At 43.9% G+C, this 22,453-nt stretch overlaps 1 protein-coding gene across 1 annotated transcript in view; it reads left to right on the forward strand.

Moving 5' to 3' along the window:
* The first annotated feature begins 1,516 nt into the window (after positions 1 to 1,516).
* Positions 1,517 to 22,453, forward strand: part of LOC311127571 (rho GTPase-activating protein 27-like) — a 57,832-nt gene continuing 36,895 nt past the window's right edge. The window contains exons 1-3 of the mRNA XM_084159388.1: positions 1,517 to 1,770; positions 5,824 to 6,031; positions 6,244 to 7,057. Coding sequence (XP_084015514.1) covers positions 5,952 to 6,031; positions 6,244 to 7,057 — 894 coding nt within the window. The 5' untranslated portion in view covers positions 1,517 to 1,770; positions 5,824 to 5,951. The remainder of the gene's footprint in view (positions 1,771 to 5,823; positions 6,032 to 6,243; positions 7,058 to 22,453) is intronic.

Consider the following 22,453-nt stretch of genomic DNA (forward strand, 5'->3'; position numbering starts at 1 on the left):
GAATTGATGAGGATGTATTTATTTATTTGATTACTGTTTTTTGTGTAATTTCTACCCCCTTTTTCTCCCCAATTTCGTGATTACGATCTTGTCTCATCGCTACAACTCCCCAACGGGCCGGTAATGACACAGCTTGAGATCGAACCCCAGGCTGTAGTGACGCCGCAACACTGTGATGCAGTGCCTTAGACCGCTGCACCACTCGGGAAGCAGATGTTTTATTTTTTTAAATCCATTTTAGAATAAGGCTGTAACAGAATGTGGAAAAAGTGAATACTTTCCGAATGCACTGTGTGTGTGTGTGTGTGTGTGTGTGCTATCCTAAACGAGGCATGTGGGACACAACATTACGAGCTAGCATGACTGGCTAACATCTTGGCTATCAGGCTAGAAGCAGCATGACTCACATGAAAAAGGAATAACTCTATAAACCTTATGAATATGGTAAATACTCAACTGCCTTAGAAACACCCAACTAAAACCCCAATGACATGTTGGACAGTTCTTACAATTATATGCACACACTAAACACAGGTCAAATAAAAGAAACATGAGGAATAGTCCAGCGAGTCCATTCTTCTTTGACCTCGATCTCACTCTGACGGAAGGAGCTGGGTTGAGTGAGGTGCACGGGGAATGGCGAACTATGGCCAATACAAGTGGTGTGACTTGCAGGTACACCAATAAGATATAAGGGGTGTTGGGTAATTCCAACAAACTAATGGTTCAGGGGTGCTAAAACTGCTCAATAAGAGGCCAGTGTCTCCAGTCCTCCAGTATTCCCAACAACACACATTTGTGTTGTTGCCCCTGACAAACTCACCTGATTGAACTCAAGGGCTTGATGATTATTTGACAAGTTGAATCAGGTGTGCTAGTCTGGGGCTACAACAACAACGTGTGCTGTTGGGAAACACTGTTATAGAGAATGGGTGAGGCATGGGTTTACTGTACACTTGAATGACTTGCTTTACTTTAGAGAGCAGAGGAAAATGTTATGAGGCTAAAAGGATGTGTTTCCTAACAAAACCAAGATTGGAAATAATCTTGATACCAGTGTTTGCTTCCCCTTTTTGGTCAACTGCCATGTAATGCTAAACCAGCAGAAACCCTCACTGGCATGTAGGTTAGAGGGTATTTATTGACAACACTTATTGACAATTACTGTGTCCCAAACAGCACCTTATTCCCTATACAGTGCATTACTTTTGACCAGGGCCCATAGGAGACGCACATATATTTGTTTGTAATTGATCAATTTCACAGGGGTGTTAGCCTATAACTAGAGAATATTCCCCCCAGTAATGGTCCGTTTGGTCACAGACTCCTAGGAAACCAGATGATGTTTCATGAGGGACTGAATATAACTATATATTGAGTCAATCCCATTTTTCATAGCTCTCTTTGTGTGTGTCCCTGTCCCCCAGTCTCCATGCTCTCAGTGTTGTTCCTATACACAGTCAGTAGAACAGGAAATGATACAGAGGCAGTTAGGCAAGTCAAAACCTGTGCGCGCACACACAGAGCGCCGTGGTAGACTACTAGGCTTTATAACCGACACTACAGGAGCTCAAAACATTATTAAACAAGTGAACTGTAATGTGATGGAAAATAGATGCTGAAAGAGAAAGATTTACCAGGTTTAATATGATGGGAATTAATGCAAATGGTATATTTATTAAACTCACTCTAACGTCTGCGAGCAACTGAACATTCAGAGAGAAGAGGACAGAGTTGGTACAAGTCTTCTGGCTGTATGCCCACCTCCAGGTATGAATACCTACTGTATTGTCAAGCCTTGAATTACATTGGTTTTATTGTAAAAGTTTGATGTACTGTTAGTGTGCATTATTATTGTAACATGGGATTCTCTTTGAAAAACACTTCTGCTAGTCCCCATTAGTGGGGATTAAATCATGTTTAATTTCTGCTAGACCCCCTTTAGTGTGGATTAAATCATGTTTAACTTCTGCTAGACCCCCTTTAGTGTGGATTAAATCATGTTTAACTTCTGCTAGTCCCCTTTAGTGTGGATTAAATCATGTTTAACTTCTGCTAGTCCCCTTTAGTGGGGATTAAATCATGTTTTGACTAAATAGCCTTGGTTTCTCAAATGACTGCCTCGCCTGGTTCACCAACTACTTCTCAGATAGAGTTCAGTGTGTCAAATCGGAGGGCCTGTTGTCTGGACCTATGGCAGTCTCTATGGGGGTGCCACAGGGTTCAATTCTTGGGCCGACACTTTTCTCCGTGTATATCAATGATGTCGCTCTTGCTGCTGGTGACTCTCAGATCCACCTCTACGCAGACGACACCATTTTGTATACATCTGGCCCTTCATTGGACACTGTGTTAACAAACCTCCAAACGAGCTTCAATGCCATACAACACTCCTTCAGTAGCCTCCAACTGCTCTTAAACACTAGTAAAACTAAATGCATGCTTTTCAATCGAACGCTGCTGGCACCCGCCCACCCAACTAGAATCACCACTCTCGACGGGTCTGACCTAGAGTATGTGGACAACTACAAATACCTAGGTGTCTGGTTAGACTGTAAACTCTCCTTCCAGACTCACATTAAGAATCTCCAATCCAAAGTTAAATCTAGAATCGGCTTCCTATTTCGCAACAAAGCCTCCTTCACTCATGCTGCCAAACATGCCCTCGTAAAACTGACTATCCTACCGATCCTTGACTTCGGCGATGTCATTTACAAAATAGCCTCCAACACTCTACTCAGCAAACTGGATGTAGTCTATCACAGTGCCATCCGTTTTGTCTCCAAAGCCCCATACACTACCCACCACTGTGACCTGTACGCTCTTGTTGGCTGGTCCTCACTACATGTTCGTCGTCAAACCCACTGGCTCCAGGCCATCTATAAATCACTGCTAGGCAAATCCCCGCTCATTGGTCACCATAGCAGCACCCACCCGTAGTCTGCGCTCCAGCAGGTATATCTCACTGGTCATTCCCAAAGCCAACACCTCCTTTGGCCGCCATTCCTTCCAGTTCTCTGCTGCCAATGACTGGAACGAATTGCAAAAATCTCTGAAGCTGGAGACTCTTATCTCCCTCACTAACTTTAAGCATCAGTTGTCAGAGCACCTTACCGATCACTGCACCTGTACACAGCCCATCTGAAATTAGCCCACCCAACTACCTCATCCCTATATTGTTATTTATTTTGCTCTTTTGCACCCCAGTATCTCTATTTGCACATAATCTCTTGCACATCTAGCATTCCAGTGTTAATACTATTGTAATTATTTTGCACTATAGCCTATTTATTGCTTTACCTCCATAACTTGCTACATTTGCACCACTGTATATATATTTTCTGTTGTATTTTTGACTTTATGTTTTTTTACCCCATATGTAACTCTGTGTTGTTTTTATCGCACTGCTTTGCTTTATCTTGGCCAGGTCGCAGTTGTAAATGAGAACTTGTTCTCAACTGGCTTACCTGGTTAAATAAAGGTGAAATTTAAAAATTTTAAAAATAGTGTGGATTAAATCATGTTTAACTTCTGCTAGTCCCCTTTAGTGGGGATTAAATCATGTTTAACTTCTGCTAGTCCCCTTTAGTGGGGATTAAATCATGTTTAACTTCTACTAGTCCCCTTTAGTGGGGATTAAATCATGTTTAACTTCTGCTAGTCCCCTTTAGTGGGGATTAAATCATGTTTAACTTCTGCTAGTCCCCTTTAGTGGGGATTAAATCATGTTTAACTTCTACTAGTCCCCTTTAGTGGGGATTAAATCATGTTTAACTTCTGCTAGTCCCCTTTAGTGGGGATTAAATCATGTTTAACTTCTGCTAGTCCCCTTTAGTGGGGATTAAATCATGTTTAACTTCTGCTAGACCCCCTTAGTGGGGATTAAATCATGTTTAACTCCTGCGAGTCCCCTTTAGTGGGGATTAAATCATGTTTAACTTCTGCTAGTCCCCTTTAGTGGGGATTAAATCATGTTTAACTCCTGCGAGTCCCCTTTAGTGGGGATTAAATCATGTTTAACTCCTGCGAGTCCCCTTTAGTGGGGATTAAATCATGTTTAACTCCTGCGAGTCCCCTTTAGTGGGGATTAAATCATGTTTAACTTCTGCTAGTCCCCTTTAGTGGGGATTAAATCATGTTTAACTCCTGCTAGTCCCCTTTAGTGGGGATTAAATCATGTTTAACTCCTGCGAGTCCCCTTTAGTGGGGATTAAATCATGTTTAACTCCTGCGGGTCCCCCTTAGTGGGGATTAAATCATGTTTAACTCCTGCGAGTCCCCCTTAGTGGGGATTAAATCATGTTTAACTCCTGCGAGTCCCCTTTAGTGGGGATTAAATCATGTTTAACTCCTGAGAGTCCCCTTTAGTGGGGATTAAATCATGTTTAACTTCTGCTAGACCCCCTTAGTGGGGATTAAATCATGTTTAACTCCTGCGAGTCCCCCATTAGTATAGATTAAATGATGTTTAACTTCTGCTTTACATACACTATTTGACTCCTTATAACGTAGGGTTGGATTTTTACTGTAGGCTATATCAAGTTCAAAACTTTTCAAAAAAGTTACCCTTCCTCAAATAAAATATTTAAAATGCACTCTTACTAGAACACTTGATCTAAGTATTATGTCAGTTGACATCAAAAAACATCTGTCATGTTGACATAGATCAAATGGTCCACTCACTTTGAATGGGTTAGTATGGAGAGGGAATACTCCTGAGTGGCGCAGTGGTCTAAGGCACTGCATCGCAGTGCTAACTGTGACACTAGAGATCCTGGTTCGAATCCAGGCTCTGTCGCAGCCGGCCGCGACCGGGAGACTCATGGGCGGCGCACAATTGGCCCAGCGTCGTCCAGGGTAGGGGAGGGAATGGCCGGCAGGGATGTACCTCAGTTGATAGAGCATGGCGTTTGCAACGCCAGGGTTGTGGGTTCGATTCCCACGGGGGCCAGTATAAAAAAATATATATATGTGTTCACTAACTGTAAGTCGCTCTGGATAAGAGCGTCTGCTAAATGACTAAAATGTAAATGTAAAATGGAATAGCCTTGGACTTTGACTTCTGACCAGTAATTGGTCCTGGTTGTCAATGTCACTACTGAAATTAGAAGAAGGAATTGAGTCCTGTGTTTTCTGAAGTTCTCCCCGTGTCTCTGGAGGCCTTATTTGAGAAACTGAGGTTGCAGCTTGACGAGTGAGTTGAGCATCGTCAACCCAGGGTGGTGCTGTGCTACAGGCTTCCTGTTCTGTGGGCTCTGTTTGAGCACGTGAGTCTATAGTGCTCTTTAAGTTTGGGGTTAGGGCATTCTGAACGGCAGTGACTGCTGGCAGCAACTTCCTGTAGCAGTATTGTTATGCACATCGATGGGAGACAACCTTTACTGATGTCTGCCTGCCCATTGTTCAGGTTAAAATCATGAAACAGAAACAGCCATACTGGTCAGTCTGCATTCTTTATGAGGTTAATCTGTTAGGCAGAAGTGCATCATGTTGATAGAGGACAACTATGACATTAGTAACTGAGTACTCCCACCTCAGAGATCCTATTAAAATACATGTATGTCATTCAATGACTCCCACAATGTTGAGGTTTCCAAATGTCTACTACTGTATGGCCGGTGTAGCAGAGTGCTATCTCAGTTTACTGGATCTAAATTTGTTTTCATCATGTTTGTAATGCGTGTATGTCCCAAATGGCACCCTATTCCCTATGGGCCCTGGTCAAAAGTAGTGCACTAGAAAGGGAATAGGGTGCCATTTGAGACACAGCAAGTCAGATATGCCCATTTTAAATGTACTGTTTTGACTGTTTCCATCTCCAAGATGAACTCTTTTGAAACGTGACTGTCTGCACTTCAACACGGAGGCCCCAGCCAGCAGAGCGGCTAACTAGACCTAACTACAGTTACTGTAGACCTAACTACAGTAACTGTAGACCTAACTACAGTAACATGGAGATGGTGCAGGTGGAGTTTGAGTATGATTACACAGCCAAGGACGGGGCTCTGGTCTCCATCAAGCCCAACGAGAGGTAATTGAATTGAAAATATTTATTGTCCAGAATATATTTCACAAAATGAAAATGAGTCTTTAGCTCATAGTTAAAAAAGTAAAATTACAAAGGAACAGATCAAACAACATGATATAGATGATAGAACTTAACAATACATGAACAGTACACGCGTCATTGCTCAGCCCAAACACAGTGTTCACATTACCTCTCTGGACCTCTAATGTTCACAGGTACATGCTGGTCTCCAGGACCAACGACTACTGGTGGCACGTCCGGAAGGACCAGGGGACCAAACCCTTCTATATCCCTGCCAAGTATGTGAGGGAGCTCTCTGTAGAGACCCAGGGACCACTGGACCTCACCAGTTCTGGGACTCAGAGTTGCACATCCTTGCAGGCAACGACTGACAGAGAGCCACCGAACATGTCTAACAAAGGTCAAAGGTCAGGCGCTGTGACGAAGGTCCGCGCGTCCACGGATCACTCTGCGAGAGCCACCACTCACAGGATGTCCACGTTCGGGGTCTCACAAGACATTGATGATATCAAGCAGTATGAGCGCATGAAGACAATGGTGGGACTGCAGACCTCCAATAACGAGACTACAGATTTCCCGCCACGTGATCTGAAGAGGCGAAGTTTAGCTCCAGGTTTCTCATTCACCTCAGCCTCAGACGCTCCAGGTCTTGGAGATATGCTGCAGCACCGTTCTCTAAAACTCCTTGTCCCACCCGAGCCCACAAGTGGACTTCCCCAGTTGCAGTCAGGCCCTCCTTCGCTTATCAAGGATCCAGTTGAACAGCAGAACTCAGACGGCCGGATGATGAAAACACTGCCAGAGGATCCTAGTGGGCAATCTCATTTATCTCATGACTCAGATATATATGAGACTATGTCAGATACCCAGCACTCAGAGTTGACAGACTTAGTGGGAACAGAACTGGCTGGATCTTTGGGTTCAACTGAAACACCAGCAGAACAACAGCAGAGCCTGGATCAAACTTCTGGTCTGATTGATGTTACAGCCCCTCCTCCTACAGCTCAGGTAAGATTAAGTTTCACTGTAGACATGCATAACATCCTACATACATTTATAATTTGCAAGTATTTTATTTGACTTTATAATGATTGACATGAAGCCATTTGTAAAGCATGTGAGTTGCATGGGAACGTCAGTGATAATAACTGGTATTACTAACTTCTGACACCAGAGGGTGCTGTTCAGTCATGGTAGAACTGGCACCCAGACAAGCATTCAAGGTCTGATGGATAAGCGCAGACGTAATCAAGCGTTGCAATGCTCTGTCAATGCTTTATTTTCTCTGCTTTTTGAGGTAATGATTACTGAGGTTGGGAATCACTATGTTCACTATTTGGTTCGTTCATTGTAGTTACCCTGTTGTGTTTATCTTAAGAAAATGAGAGATTTTATCCATGATTCACAGAGGAATTATTACTATACTCAATGTTGGCGTCCCAAACGGCACCCTATTCCTTATATAGGGCATTACTTTTGACCAGAGGCCATAGTTAAAAGTAGTGCCCTGTATAGGGCCCTCAAACTCAACTCTGGACCTCGAAGACAGTGCCACTACATTTTTTCATAGTTCCTCTCTAATCAGGGACTGATTTAGACCGTGGACACCAGGTGTGTGCAATTAGTTATCAGGTAGAACATAAAAGCCTCATAGGGTAAGAGTTGAGTACCACTGAATAGGGTGCCATTTGGGACGTGGACAACGAATCACAAACACAGATGAGAACTAGGCATATGACTTATTCTGTCAGAATTCCCAAAAGGTCATGTAGTCAACAGGACTCAGCGCATGAATCACAAACTGTATTACATTCAGGGAAATAGTTATACCATCTGGGATCCAAAAACATGAGTCAAAAGATGCTTTCAGTAAGTGAGCCTTGTGATCTGCATTAAATATACATGGTGAGTTTATGGTTAACAGACTGCAGTGAGTTTGATTGAAAGTTGTGCTGTTAACTTGTACATGTCTGTACAAGACATCCATGAGATGGTCAAATCCCTGCTAATGTATGGAAAGATTCCTTGCATAGCATAGCAGATATTTGCTATAGTAGACTCCATTTGTTATTCTATGGCAGCTCATCTACACACGCCCCTTTGTTTTTGTATGCCAGTCCAATGGGGTAAGGAGTGCCACTGCCCCTAGAATACAACTGTACGGTCCGGACCAGCTGATTCAAGTGCTCTATCCGGTCCGGTCGGTACAACTGTCTGGAATACGATATGCAGGACCCAAACACTGTTAGGTGTATGGACTTATGCAATTTGATTGGAACATTTGATTATCTGAGATTTCCGGGAATCTTCATTCTACCTTTTCTTTCCTCTTTTAACTTTCGTGAATGTGGGTTGGGAATAGGGAATAGTTGGTGGGGCAACCACAGAACAGGTTAGAAACCGGTTAGTTCGGCTGGTTCGAATACATACCTACTCTAACCAGAAAGGAAAGAGTTAATCAGAAACTTTGGCTACCAACAAACCACTCCCAAACGGCTGGCTGTAGTTGCTTCCAGCTGCTACCTGTTGCCAGAGCACCGGTGACGTTGACGAGAATTATACCGCCGTAAAAAATATGAACATTTGGCGAATGCATATTACATTAAATAGAGTTGGTTGTTTGACAACGTCACAGGGAAGGAACATCGTTTTTTGGAGAAACCTGAAACATTCCGCGAGTCTGCCGCAATCGTTGGTTCACCTGTTCCGAGGTAAAGTGACATAGGCCGCTCCTAGTATAAGGATGTAGTCAAGCATGGAACAGTCTATATCAATCTCACTGCCGAGTATTCATTTGTTAACGTTACATTGTTGCGCTTGCGCGTGGCAATGTGAAAACATTCAGATTTCTGACTAAACTAGTGTGCAAAGTTTGAGAATAGGAAAGTAGTCTGTAAAGTAGGCCTACATTGTTGTTACATTTGCTATAACAGAACTTGAACTAGTTTGCAAACTGAAACTTCCAGAGAGCTGGTTTGTGGCTCTCAACAATCCTCCTCAGTGGAATGAATGACCCCCTCACTCTCCCCTGTCTGTTGGGACACTGAAATACATCCCAAATGGCACCCTATTCCCTATGTAGTGCACTACATTTGACCAGGGCCCATAGGGCTCTGGTCAAAAGCAGTGCACTGTATAGGAAATAGGGTGCCATTTGGGATGGAGACAAAGCTGTTACTCATGTGGACGTGCCAGGACCTCTCAAGTGGAGCCCAACTGTCCCACAATGGAGGTCCCGTCTCCATGGTGATGTGTGGGGTTTAGAGTTGAACTCAGGAGATGCAGCTAGCCAGGGCTTAGGTTAGGTGGCAGTGCCAACCATGCCATGCAGTGTTGTGTATAGGCTGTTGAGCTAACATAATTGATCATGCTAATCTCTACTCAAATGTTAAATGTAAAATGTAACCTTCAGGCTCTGATCAGTCCCTACACCCAAACGAGGGCATTGCGTTCTTCCACCTCTGGCCTGCTGGTCCCCCTACCTCTGCGGAAGCACAGTTCCCGCTCAGCCCAGTCAAAACTGTTCGCTGCCCTGGCACCCCAATGGTGGAACAAGCTCCCTCACGACACCAGGACAGCGGAGTCACTGACCACCTTCCGGAGACACTTGAAACCCTACCTCTTTAAGGAATACCTGGGATAGGATAAAAGTAATAATTCGTTCCAAATGGCACCCTATTCCCTATTTAGTCAAAAGTAGTGCACTTAGTCCTTTCTGGCATGGGGATCCATCCACAGTTGATGTGTTAGTGCCAGCTATTTGCACATTCTGTACATTTCCTCTCCCAGCTATGTCATTATTTTCATGCATCCAAATCATCATATGCTAAAAAAAACATTTGTAGCATTTAAGTTGTATACAATACAGGATAATGCATTCTAAATTCTGATGAAGAGGCTTTAATCAAACAGAATGTACATAGACCCTCCAACCTGTATTCACTGTGTTCTAGAGCTGTAATTATGTAATGTGCTACAGATTCCTGACATAAGTAGCATTTTTGGGGCAGCTAGATATCAGTCCTGTAGGCTTTACAGGAGTGAATGACAAGGGGTTTTACGCTTTGACTCAGTTTTTTTTTTTTCACTTTAAAATGTATGCCAAACAAAAACCATTGATTTCAAAGTTTAACAAACCATACAACTCTATGCACAAGGACTACTTTTAACAATTTTCACAGAAACATTTTCACAAATAAATTTAGTGGAAGAACTGTGCAGATTCAAACATTGGTAACGAAATTACAGTATAATCATGCAACCACGTTTTCCAAAAACTGTTAAACATCTGCTCCAAATGAAGATTGAAAGATGTCAGCTATGACATGGCAACTTGAGTTTGAAAAAATCTCTTATGGTTATTGAACTACAGTAAGTGAAGTGGATTTACATCCGGTAATGGAATTACGGTAACATAATTGCATCATGGGTCCCTGATCTGTACTACACATAAATGCATGATTGTGGATATGAATGTCATTCTTCTCATGTTTCACAAGTTTGGACATTACAACGCAGTACAGTACAGTACAGCAGAGTAGAGTACAGTACAGCAGAGTAGAGTACAGTACAGCAGAGTAGAGTACAGTACAGCAGGGTAGAGTACAGCAGGGTAGAGTAGAGTAGAGTACAGTACAGCAGGGTAGAGTAGAGTACAGTAGAGTAGAGTACAGTACAGCAGGGTAGAGTAGAGTAGAGTAGAGTACAGTACAGCAGGGTAGAGTACAGCAGGGTAGAGTAGAGTACAGTACAGCAGGGTAGAGTACAGTAGAGTAGAGTAGAGTACAGTACAGCAGGGTAGAGTACAGCAGGGTAGAGTAGAGTACAGTACAGTACAGCAGGGTAGAGTACAGTACAGTACAGTAGAGTACAGTAGAGTACAGTACAGCAGAGTACAGTACAGCAGGGTAGAGTAGAGTACAACACAGCAGAGTACAGTAGAGTAGAGTAGAGTAGAGTACAGTACAGCAGAGTACAGTACAGCAGGGTAGAGTAGAGTACAACACAGCAGAGTACAGTACAGTACAGCAGGGTAGAGTACAGTACAGCAGGGTAGAGTACAGTACAGCAGGGTAGAGTACAGTACAGCAGGGTAGAGTACAGCAGGGTAGAGTACAGTACAGTACAGCAGGGTAGAGTAGAGTACAGTAGAGTAGAGTACAGTACAGCAGGGTAGAGTAGAGTACAGCAGAGTAGAGTACAGTACAGCAGGGTAGAGTAGAATACATGCTGTTCCATGCTTGACTACATCCTTACTGTGCTCTACTCACTGTTCTTTACTGTGCTCTACTCACTGTACTCTACTCACTGCTTTACTGTGCTCTACTCACGATACTTTACTGTGCTCTACTCACTGTACTCTACTGTGCTCTACTGTGCTCTACTCACTGTACTGTACTGTGCTCTACTCACTGTACTTTACTGTGCTCTACTCACTGTACAGTACTGTACTGTGCTCTACTCACTGTACTCTACTTCACTCTACTCACTGTACTGTGCTCTACTCACTGTTCTCTGCTCTACTGTACTCTACTATGCTCTACTCACTGTACTGTGCTCTACTTCGCTCTACTCACTGTACTGTTCTCTGCTCTACTGTACTCTACTCTGCTCTACTCACTGTACACTGCTCTACTCACTGTACTGTGATCTACCTACTGTGCTCTACTCACTGTACTCTACTGTGCTCTACTCACTGTACTGTGCTCTACTGTGCTTTACTTACTGTGCTCTACTCACTGTGCTCTACTCACTGTGCTCTACTGTACTCTACTGTGCTCTACTCACTGTAATGTGCTCTACTGTGCTCTACTCTACTGTGCTCTACTCACTGTACTCTACTGTGCTCTACTCACTGTACTCTACTGTGCTCGACTCTACTGTGCTCTACTCACTGTACTGTACTGTGCTCTACTCACTGTGCTCTACTCTACTGTGCTCTACTCTACTGTGCTCTTCTCACTGTACTCTACTGTGCTTTACTGTGCTCTACTCTACTGTGCTCTACTCAATGTACTCTGCTGTGCTCTACTTACTGTGCTCTACCCACTGTACTGTGCTCTACTCACTGTGCTCTACTCACTGTGCTCTACTGTACCCGACTGTGCTCTACTCACTGTACTGTGCTCTACTGTGCTCTACTGTGCTCTACTCACTGTGCTCTACTCTACTCTGCTCTACTCTACTGTGCTCTACTCTACTGTGCTCTACTCACTGTACTGGACTGTGCTATACTCACTGTGCTCTACTCTACTGTGCTCTACTCTACTGTGCTCTTCTCACTGTACTCTACTCACTGTACTGGACTGTGCTCTACTCACTGTGCTCTACTCTACTGTGCTCTACTCTACTGTGCTCTTCTCACTGTACTCTACTGTGCTTTACTGTGCTCTACTCTACTGTGCTCTACTCAATGTACTCTGCTGTGCTCTACTTACTGTGCTCTACTCACTGTTCTCCTACTGTGCTCTACTCACTGTGGTCTACTCACTGTGCTCTACTCACGGTGCTCTACTCTACTGGGCTCTACTTACTGTACTGTACTCTACTGTGCTCTACTTACTGTACTGTACTCTGCTGTGCTCTACCTACTGTACTGTACTCTACTCACTGTATTCTACTTTGCTCTACTCATTGTACACTACTGTACTATACTGTGCTCTACTCACTGTACTCAACTGTGCTCTGCTGTGCTCTACTCACTGTACTTTACTGTGCTCTACTCACTGTACAGTACTGTGTTCTATTCACTCTACCGTGCTCTACTCACTGTGCTCTACTCACTGTACTTTACTGTGCTCTACTCACTGTACTGTGCTCAACTCACTGTACTGTGCTCAACTCACTGTACTCTACTCACTCTACTGTACTGTACTCTACTTACTGTACTGTACTCTACTTACTGTACTCACACTATTCACTCTACTGTACTCAACTCACTGTACTGTACTGTGCTCTACTAACTGTACTGTGCTCTACTCACTGTACTGTGAGTAGAGTACACAGTACAGTGCTCTACTCACTGTACTCTACTGTGCTCTACTAACTGTACTCTACTGTGCTCTACTGTGCTCTACTCACTACTGTGCTCTACTCACTGTACTCTACTCACTCTACTGTACTCTACTCACTGTACTATACTCACTCTACTGTACTCTACTCACTGTACTCTACTCACTCTATTGTACTCTACTCACTGTACTCTACTCATTCTACTGTACTTTACTCTACTCACTGTACTCTACTGTGCTCTACTGTGCTATACTCACTGTACTGTGCTCTACTCACTGTACTCTACTGTGCTCTACTCACTGTACTGTGCTGTACTCACTGTACTTTACTTTGCTCTACTCACTGTACAGTACTGTACTGTGCTCTACTCACTGTACTCTACTTCGCTCTACTCACTGTACTGTGCTCTACTCACTGTTCTCTGCTCTACTGTACTCTATGCTCTACTCACTGTACTGTGCTCTACTCACTGTACTCTACTTCGCTCTACTCACTGTACTGTGCTCTGCTCACTGTTCTCTGCTCTACTGTACTCTACTCTGCTCTACTCACTCTACTCTGCTCTACTCACTGTACTCTGCTCTACTCACGGTACACTGCTCTACTCACTTTACTGTGCTGTACCTACTGTGCTCTACTCACTGTACTCAACTGTGCTCTACTCACTGTACTGTGCTCTACTGTGCTCTACTTACTGTGCTCTACTCACTGTGCTCTACTGTACTCTACTGTGCACTACTCACTGTACTGTGCTCTACTGTGCTCTACTCACTGTGCTCTACTCTACTGTGCTCTACTCTACTGTGCTCTACTGTGCTCGACTCTACTGTGCTCTACTCACTGTACTGTACTGTGCTCTACTCACTGTGCTCTACTCTACTGTGCTCTTCTCACTGTACTCTACTGTGCTTTACTGTACTCTACTGTGCTCTACTCAATGTACTCTGCTGTGCTCTACTTACTGTGCTCTGCTCTACTCACTATACTGTACTCTACTGTGCTCTACTCACTGTGCTCTACTCACTGTGCTCTACTCACGGTGCTCTACTCACGGTGCTCTACTCTACTGGGCTCTACTTACTGTACTGTACTCTACTGTGCTCTACTTACTTTACTGTACTCTACTGTTCTCTACCTACTGTACTGTACTCTACTCACTGTATTCTACTTTGCTCTACTCACTGTATTCTACTTTGCTCTACTCACTGTACTCTACTGTGCTCTACTCACTGTACTCTACTGTGCTCTACTCACTGTACTCTACTGTGCTCTACTCACTGTACTCTACTGTGCTCTACTCACTGTACTCTACTGTGCTCTACTCACTGTACTTTACTGTGCTCTACTCACTGTACAGTACTGTGTTCTACTCACTGTACTGTGCTCTACTCACTGTACTCTACCGTGCTCTACTCACTGTACTCTGCTCTACTCAACTGTGCTCTACTGTGCTCTACTCACTGTACTTTACTGTGCTCTACTCACTTTACTGTACTGTGCTCAACTCACTGTACTTTGCTCAACTCACTGTACTGTACTCTACTCACTGTACTGTACTGTGCTCTACTCACTGTACTGTGCTGTACTCACTGTACTCTACTGTGCTCTACTCACTGTACTCTACTGTGCTCTACTGTGCTCTACTCACTGTACTGTGCTCTACTCACTGTACTCTACTCACTCTACTGTACATTACTCACTCTACTGTACTGTACTCTACTCATTGTACTCTACTCACTGTACTCTACTCATTCTACTGTACTGTACTCTACTCACTGTACTCTACTGTGCTCTACTCACTGTATTCTACTATGCTCTACTGTGCTATACTCACTGTACTGTGCTCTACTCACTGTACTCTACTGTGCTCTACTCACTGTACTGTACTGTGCTCTACTGTGCTCTACTCACTGTACTGTACTGTGCTCTACTCACTGTTCTCTGCTCTACTGTACTCTACTATGCTCTACTCACTGTACTGTGCTCTACTCACTGTACTCTACTTCGCTCTACTCACTGTACTGTGCTCTGCTCACTGTTCTCTGCTCTACTGTGCTCTACTCACTCTACTCTGCTCTACTCACTGTACTGTGCTCTACTGTGCTCTACTCACTGTGCTCTACTGTGCTCTACTGTTCTCTACTGTGCTCTACTCTACTGTGCTCTACTCTCTGTCCTCTACTCTACTGTGCTCTACTCACTGTACTGTGCTCAACTCACGGTACTCTACTCACTCTACTGTACTGTACTCTACTTACTGTACTGTACTCTACTTACTGTACTCACACTATACACTATACTGTACTCAACTCACTGTACTGTACTGTGCTCTACTAACTGTACTGTGCTCTACTCACTGTACTGTGAGTAGAGTACACAGTACAGTGCTCTACTCACTGTACTCTACTGTGCTCTACTCACTGTACTCTACTGTGATCTACTGTGCTCTACTCACTACTGTGCTCTACTCACTGTACTCTACTCACTCTACTGTACTCTACTCACTGTACTATACTCACTCTACTGTACTGTACTCTACTCACTGTACTCTACTCACTCTATTGTACTATACTCACTGTACTCTACTCATTATACTGTACTTTACTCTACTCACCGTACTCTACTGTGCTCTACTGTGCTATACTCACTGTGGTCTACTCACTGTGCTCTACTCACGGTGCTCTACTCTACTGGGCTCTACTTACTGTACTGTACTCTACTGTGCTCTACTCACTGTGCTCTCACTGTGCTCTAATGTACTCTACTGTGCTCTACTCACTGTACTGTACTCTACTGTGCTCTACTCTACTGTGCTCTACTCACTGTACTGTGCTCTACTCACTGTACTCTACTGTGCTCTACTCACTGTACTCTATTGTACTTTACTGTGCTCTACTCACTGTACAGTACTCTACTGTGCTCTACTCACTGTACTCTACTTCGCTCTACTCACTGTACTGTACTCTACTATGCTCTACTCACTGTACTGTGCTCTACTCACTGTACTCTACTTCGCTCTACTCACTGTACTGTGCTCTGCTCACTGTTCTCTGCTCTACTGTACTCTACTCTGCTCTACTCACTGTACTCTGCTCTACTCACTGTACTCTGCTCTACTCACTGTACGTGCTCTACTCACTGTACTCTGCTCTACCTACTGTGCTCTACTCACTGTACTCTACTGTGCTCTACTCACTGTACTGTGCTCTACTTACTGTGCTCTACTCACTGTGCTCTACTCACTGTGCTCTACTGTTCTCTACTGTGCTCTACTCTACTGTGCTCTACTCTCTGTCCTCTACTCTACTGTGCTCTACTCACTGTACTGTGCTCTACTCACTGTACTCTACTTCGCTCTACTCACTGTACTGTGCTCTGCTCACTGTTCTCTGCTCTACTGTACTCTACTCTGCTCTACTCACTGTACTCTGCTCTACTCACTGTACTCTGCTCTACTCACTGTACGTGCTCTACTCACTGTACTCTGCTCTACCTACTGTGCTCTACTCACTGTACTCTACTGTGCTCTACTCACTGTACTGTGCTCTACTTACTGTGCTCTACTCACTGTGCTCTACTCACTGTGCTCTACTGTTCTCTACTGTGCTCTACTCTACTGTGCTCTACTCTCTGTCCTCTACTCTACTGTGCTCTACTCACTGTACTGTGCTCAACTCACGGTACTCTACTCACTCTACTGTACTGTACTCTACTTACTGTACTGTACTCTACTTACTGTACTCACACTATACACTATACTGTACTCAACTCACTGTACTGTGCTCTACTAACTGTACTGTGCTCTACTCACTGTACTGTGAGTAGAGTACACAGTACAGTGCTCTACTCACTGTACTCTACTGTGCTCTACTCACTGTACTCTACTGTGATCTACTGTGCTCTACTCACTACTGTGCTCTACTCACTGTACTATACTCACTCTACTGTACTGTACTCTACTCACTGTACTCTACTCACTCTATTGTACTCTACTCACTGTACTCTACTCATTCTACTGTACTTTACTCTACTCACCGTACTCTACTGTGCTCTACTGTGCTCGACTCTACTGTGCTCTACTCACTGTACTGTACTGTGCTCTACTCACTGTGCTCTACTCTACTGTGCTCTTCTCACTGTACTCTACTGTGCTTTACTGTACTCTACTGTGCTCTACTCAATGTACTCTGCTGTGCTCTACTTACTGTGCTCTGCTCTACTCACTATACTGTACTCTACTGTGCTCTACTCACTGTGCTCTACTCACTGTGCTCTACTCACGGTGCTCTACTCACGGTGCTCTACTCTACTGGGCTCTACTTACTGTACTGTACTCTACTGTGCTCTACTTACTTTACTGTACTCTACTGTTCTCTACCTACTGTACTGTACTCTACTCACTGTATTCTACTTTGCTCTACTCACTGTATTCTACTTTGCTCTACTCACTGTACTCTACTGTGCTCTACTCACTGTACTCTACTGTGCTCTACTTACTGTACTCTACTGTGCTCTACTCACTGTACTCTACTGTGCTCTACTCACTGTACTTTACTGTGCTCTACTCACTGTACAGTACTGTGTTCTACTCACTGTACTGTGCTCTACTCACTGTACTCTACCGTGCTCTACTCACTGTACTCTGCTCTACTCAACTGTGCTCTACTGTGCTCTACTCACTGTACTTTACTGTGCTCTACTCACTTTACTGTACTGTGCTCAACTCACTGTACTTTGCTCAACTCACTGTACTGTACTCTACTCACTGTACTGTACTGTGCTCTACTCACTGTACTGTGCTGTACTCACTGTACTCTACTGTGCTCTACTCACTGTACTCTACTGTGCTCTACTGTGCTCTACTCACTGTACTGTGCTCTACTCACTGTACTCTACTCACTCTACTGTACATTACTCACTCTACTGTACTGTACTCTACTCATTGTACTCTACTCACTGTACTCTACTCATTCTACTGTACTGTACTCTACTCACTGTACTCTACTGTGCTCTACTCACTGTATTCTACTATGCTCTACTGTGCTATACTCACTGTACTGTGCTCTACTCACTGTACTCTACTGTGCTCTACTCACTGTACTGTACTGTGCTCTACTGTGCTCTACTCACTGTACTGTACTGTGCTCTACTCACTGTTCTCTGCTCTACTGTACTCTACTATGCTCTACTCACTGTACTGTGCTCTACTCACTGTACTCTACTTCGCTCTACTCACTGTACTGTGCTCTGCTCACTGTTCTCTGCTCTACTGTGCTCTACTCACTCTACTCTGCTCTACTCACTGTACTGTGCTCTACTGTGCTCTACTCACTGTGCTCTCACTGTGCTCTAATGTTCTCTACTGTGCTCTACTCTACTGTGCTCTACTCTCTGTCCTCTACTCTACTGTGCTCTACTCACTGTACTGTGCTCAACTCACGGTACTCTACTCACTCTACTGTACTGTACTCTACTTACTGTACTGTACTCTACTTACTGTACTCACACTATACACTATACTGTACTCAACTCACTGTACTGTACTGTGCTCTACTAACTGTACTGTGCTCTACTCACTGTACTGTGAGTAGAGTACACAGTACAGTGCTCTACTCACTGTACTCTACTGTGCTCTACTCACTGTACTCTACTGTGATCTACTGTGCTCTACTCACTACTGTGCTCTACTCACTGTACTCTACTCACTCTACTGTACTCTACTCACTGTACTATACTCACTCTACTGTACTGTACTCTACTCACTGTACTCTACTCACTCTATTGTACTATACTCACTGTACTCTACTCATTATACTGTACTTTACTCTACTCACCGTACTCTACTGTGCTCTACTGTGCTATACTCACTGTGGTCTACTCATTGTGCTCTACTCACGGTGCTCTACTCTACTGGGCTCTACTTACTGTACTGTACTCTACTGTGCTCTACTCACTGTGCTCTCACTGTGCTCTAATGTACTCTACTGTGCTCTACTCACTGTACTGTACTCTACTGTGCTCTACTCTACTGTGCTCTACTCACTGTACTGTGCTCTACTCACTGTACTCTACTGTGCTCTACTCACTGTACTCTATTGTACTTTACTGTGTTCTACTCACTGTACAGTACTCTACTCTGCTCTACTCACTGTACTCTACTTCGCTCTACTCACTGTACTGTACTCTACTATGCTCTACTCACTGTACTGTGCTCTACTCACTGTACTCTACTTCGCTCTACTCACTGTACTGTGCTCTGCTCACTGTTCTCTGCTCTACTGTACTCTACTCTGCTCTACTCACTGTACTCTGCTCTACTCACTGTACTCTGCTCTACTCACTGTACGTGCTCTACTCACTGTACTCTGCTCTACCTACTGTGCTCTACTCACTGTACTCTACTGTGCTCTACTCACTGTACTGTGCTCTACTTACTGTGCTCTACTCACTGTGCTCTACTCACTGTGCTCTACTGTTCTCTACTGTGCTCTACTCTACTGTGCTCTACTCTCTGTCCTCTACTCTACTGTGCTCTACTCACTGTACTGTGCTCAACTCACGGTACTCTACTCACTCTACTGTACTGTACTCTACTTACTGTACTGTACTCTACTTACTGTACTCACACTATACACTATACTGTACTCAACTCACTGTACTGTGCTCTACTAACTGTACTGTGCTCTACTCACTGTACTGTGAGTAGAGTACACAGTACAGTGCTCTACTCACTGTACTCTACTGTGCTCTACTCACTGTACTCTACTGTGATCTACTGTGCTCTACTCACTACTGTGCTCTACTCACTGTACTATACTCACTCTACTGTACTGTACTCTACTCACTGTACTCTACTCACTCTATTGTACTCTACTCACTGTACTCTACTCATTCTACTGTACTTTACTCTACTCACCGTACTCTACTGTGCTCTACTGTGCTATACTCACTGTACTGTGCTCTACTCACTGTGCTCTACTGTGCTATACTCACTCTACTGTGCTCTACTCACTGTACTCTACTTCGCTCTACTCACTGTACTGTGCTCTACTCACTGTTCACTGCTCTACTGTACTCTATGCTCTACTCACTGTACTGTGCTCTACTCACTGTACTCTACTTCGCTCTACTTACTGTACTGTGCTCTGCTCACTGTTCTCTGCTCTACTGTACTGTACTCTGCTCTACTCACTCTACTCTGCTCTACTCACTGTACACTGCTCTACTCACTTTACTGTGCTCTACCTACTGTGCTCTACTCACTGTACTCAACTGTGCTCTACTCACTGTACTGTGCTCTACTGTGGTCTACTTACTGTGCTCTACTCACTGTGCTCTACTGTACTCTACTGTGCGCTACTCACTGTACTGTGCTCTACTGTGCTCTACTCACTGTGCTCTACTCTACTGTGCTCTACTCTACTGTGCTCTACTGTGCTCGACTCTACTGTGCTCTACTCACTGTACTGTGCTCTACTCACTGTGCTCTACTCTACTGTGCTCTTCTCACTGTACTCTACTGTGCTTTATTGTACTCTACTGTGCTCTACTCAATGTACTCTGCTGTGCTCTACTTACTGTGCTCTACTCACTGTGCTCCTACTGTGCTCTACTCACTATACTGTACTCTACTGTGCTCTACTCACTGTGCTCTACTCACTGTGGTCTACTCACTGTGCTCTACTCACTGTGCTCTACTCTACTGTGCTCTACTTACTGTACTGTACTCTACTGTGCTCTACCTACTGTACTGTACTATACTCACTGTATTCTACTTTGCTCTACTCACTGTATTTTACTGTGCTCTACTCACTGTACTTTACTGTGCTCTACTCACTGTATAGTACTGTGTTCTACTCACTGTACTGTGCTCTACTCACTGTACTCCACTGTGCTCTACTCACTGTACTGTACTGTGCTCAACTCACTGTACTGTGCTCAACTCACTGTACTGTGCTCAACTCACTGTACTCTACCCACTGTACTGTACTCTACTTACTGTACTGTACTCTACTTACTGTACTCACTCTATTCACTCTACTGTACTCAACTCACTGTACTGTGCTCTACTAACTCTACTGTGCTCTACTCACTGTACTTTACTGTGCTCTACTCACTGTACTCTACTCACTGTACTCTACTCATTCTACTGTACTGTACTCTACTCACTGTACTCTACTCACTCTACTGTACTGTACTGTACTCACTGTACTGTACTCTACTCAATGTACTCTACTCACTCTACTGTACTCTTCTCTACTCACTGTGCTCTACTCTGCTCTACTCACTGTACAGTGCTCAATGCCAAGCATTGGCTGGAGTGGTGTATACAACTAGTAAAAGGGATCTGAAAACTAATTGAAACTAAACTGAATTTCAAATATATATCTTAAAAGTAATAGAAATAAAACCAAATATAAAAACATGGACGTCCGGTGTTGGTCGGGCCTAGCCCGAACCATGAAAAATAGCCTCAGACAATTATTCCTCATCCACCAAACTTTACAGTTGGCACAATGCATTTGGGCAGGTAGCGTTCTCCTGGCATCCGCCAAACCCAGATTCGTCCATCGGACTACCAGATAGTGAAGCGTGATTCATCACTACAATGATCGTGTTTCCACTGCTCCAGATTCCAATGGCGGCGAGCTTTACACAACTCTAGCCGACGCTTGGCATTGCGCATGGGGATCTTAGGCTTGTGTGCGGCTGCTCGGCCATGGAAACCCATTTCATGAAGCTCCCGACTAACAGTTATTGTGCTGACGTTGCTTCCAGAGGCAATTTTTTGAATGGAAAATAGTGCATTCTATGCCTTCATTTCCCAAATAGATAGACTCTTAGTTTTCATTTGACACCAATTTGATATGCTCCTATTCGATGGAAATGCCCATCACCTTTACATGTCTTGTAACTGTAGCCTTCACTTACGCTGTACCATAGGGCTCTGGTCTTACACTTTATCATAGGGCTCTGGTCAAAAGTAGTGCACTATGTAGGGAATAGGGTGCCATTTGGGCCTTGGATTCAATCACTTTCTGACAGCACCCCTTTTGATTTGAACAAAACCTTCTATACATCTTTGCCCATGGTAGAAGTGGTCAGAATGTGACTTTTTAGACCTGAATGCCAAAACATTCAGGAGATAGAGGTGCCCAAAGTTGACCCATTTTGCCTACCATGAGACATTAATGTCTTCATCACTGGAAAAGATAAACGGTTGAGTTTGATATCATTTGAAAGCTTACGAACAGTGTTGTCAAACTATTCTATGATTTCTTTAACATTAATTATGGTGGGGTATGCAAAATCTGTCAGCTTTGGAATGACCCAGGTTTAAAATAAGCATTGTCAGTTTCTAATTACATTTACTGGCAAAAAGAATGCATGCAT

This window comes from Coregonus lavaretus, assembly GCF_964263955.1.
Source record: "Coregonus lavaretus genome assembly, chromosome: 1".
NCBI classification, from domain to species: Eukaryota; Metazoa; Chordata; class Actinopteri; order Salmoniformes; family Salmonidae; genus Coregonus; species Coregonus lavaretus.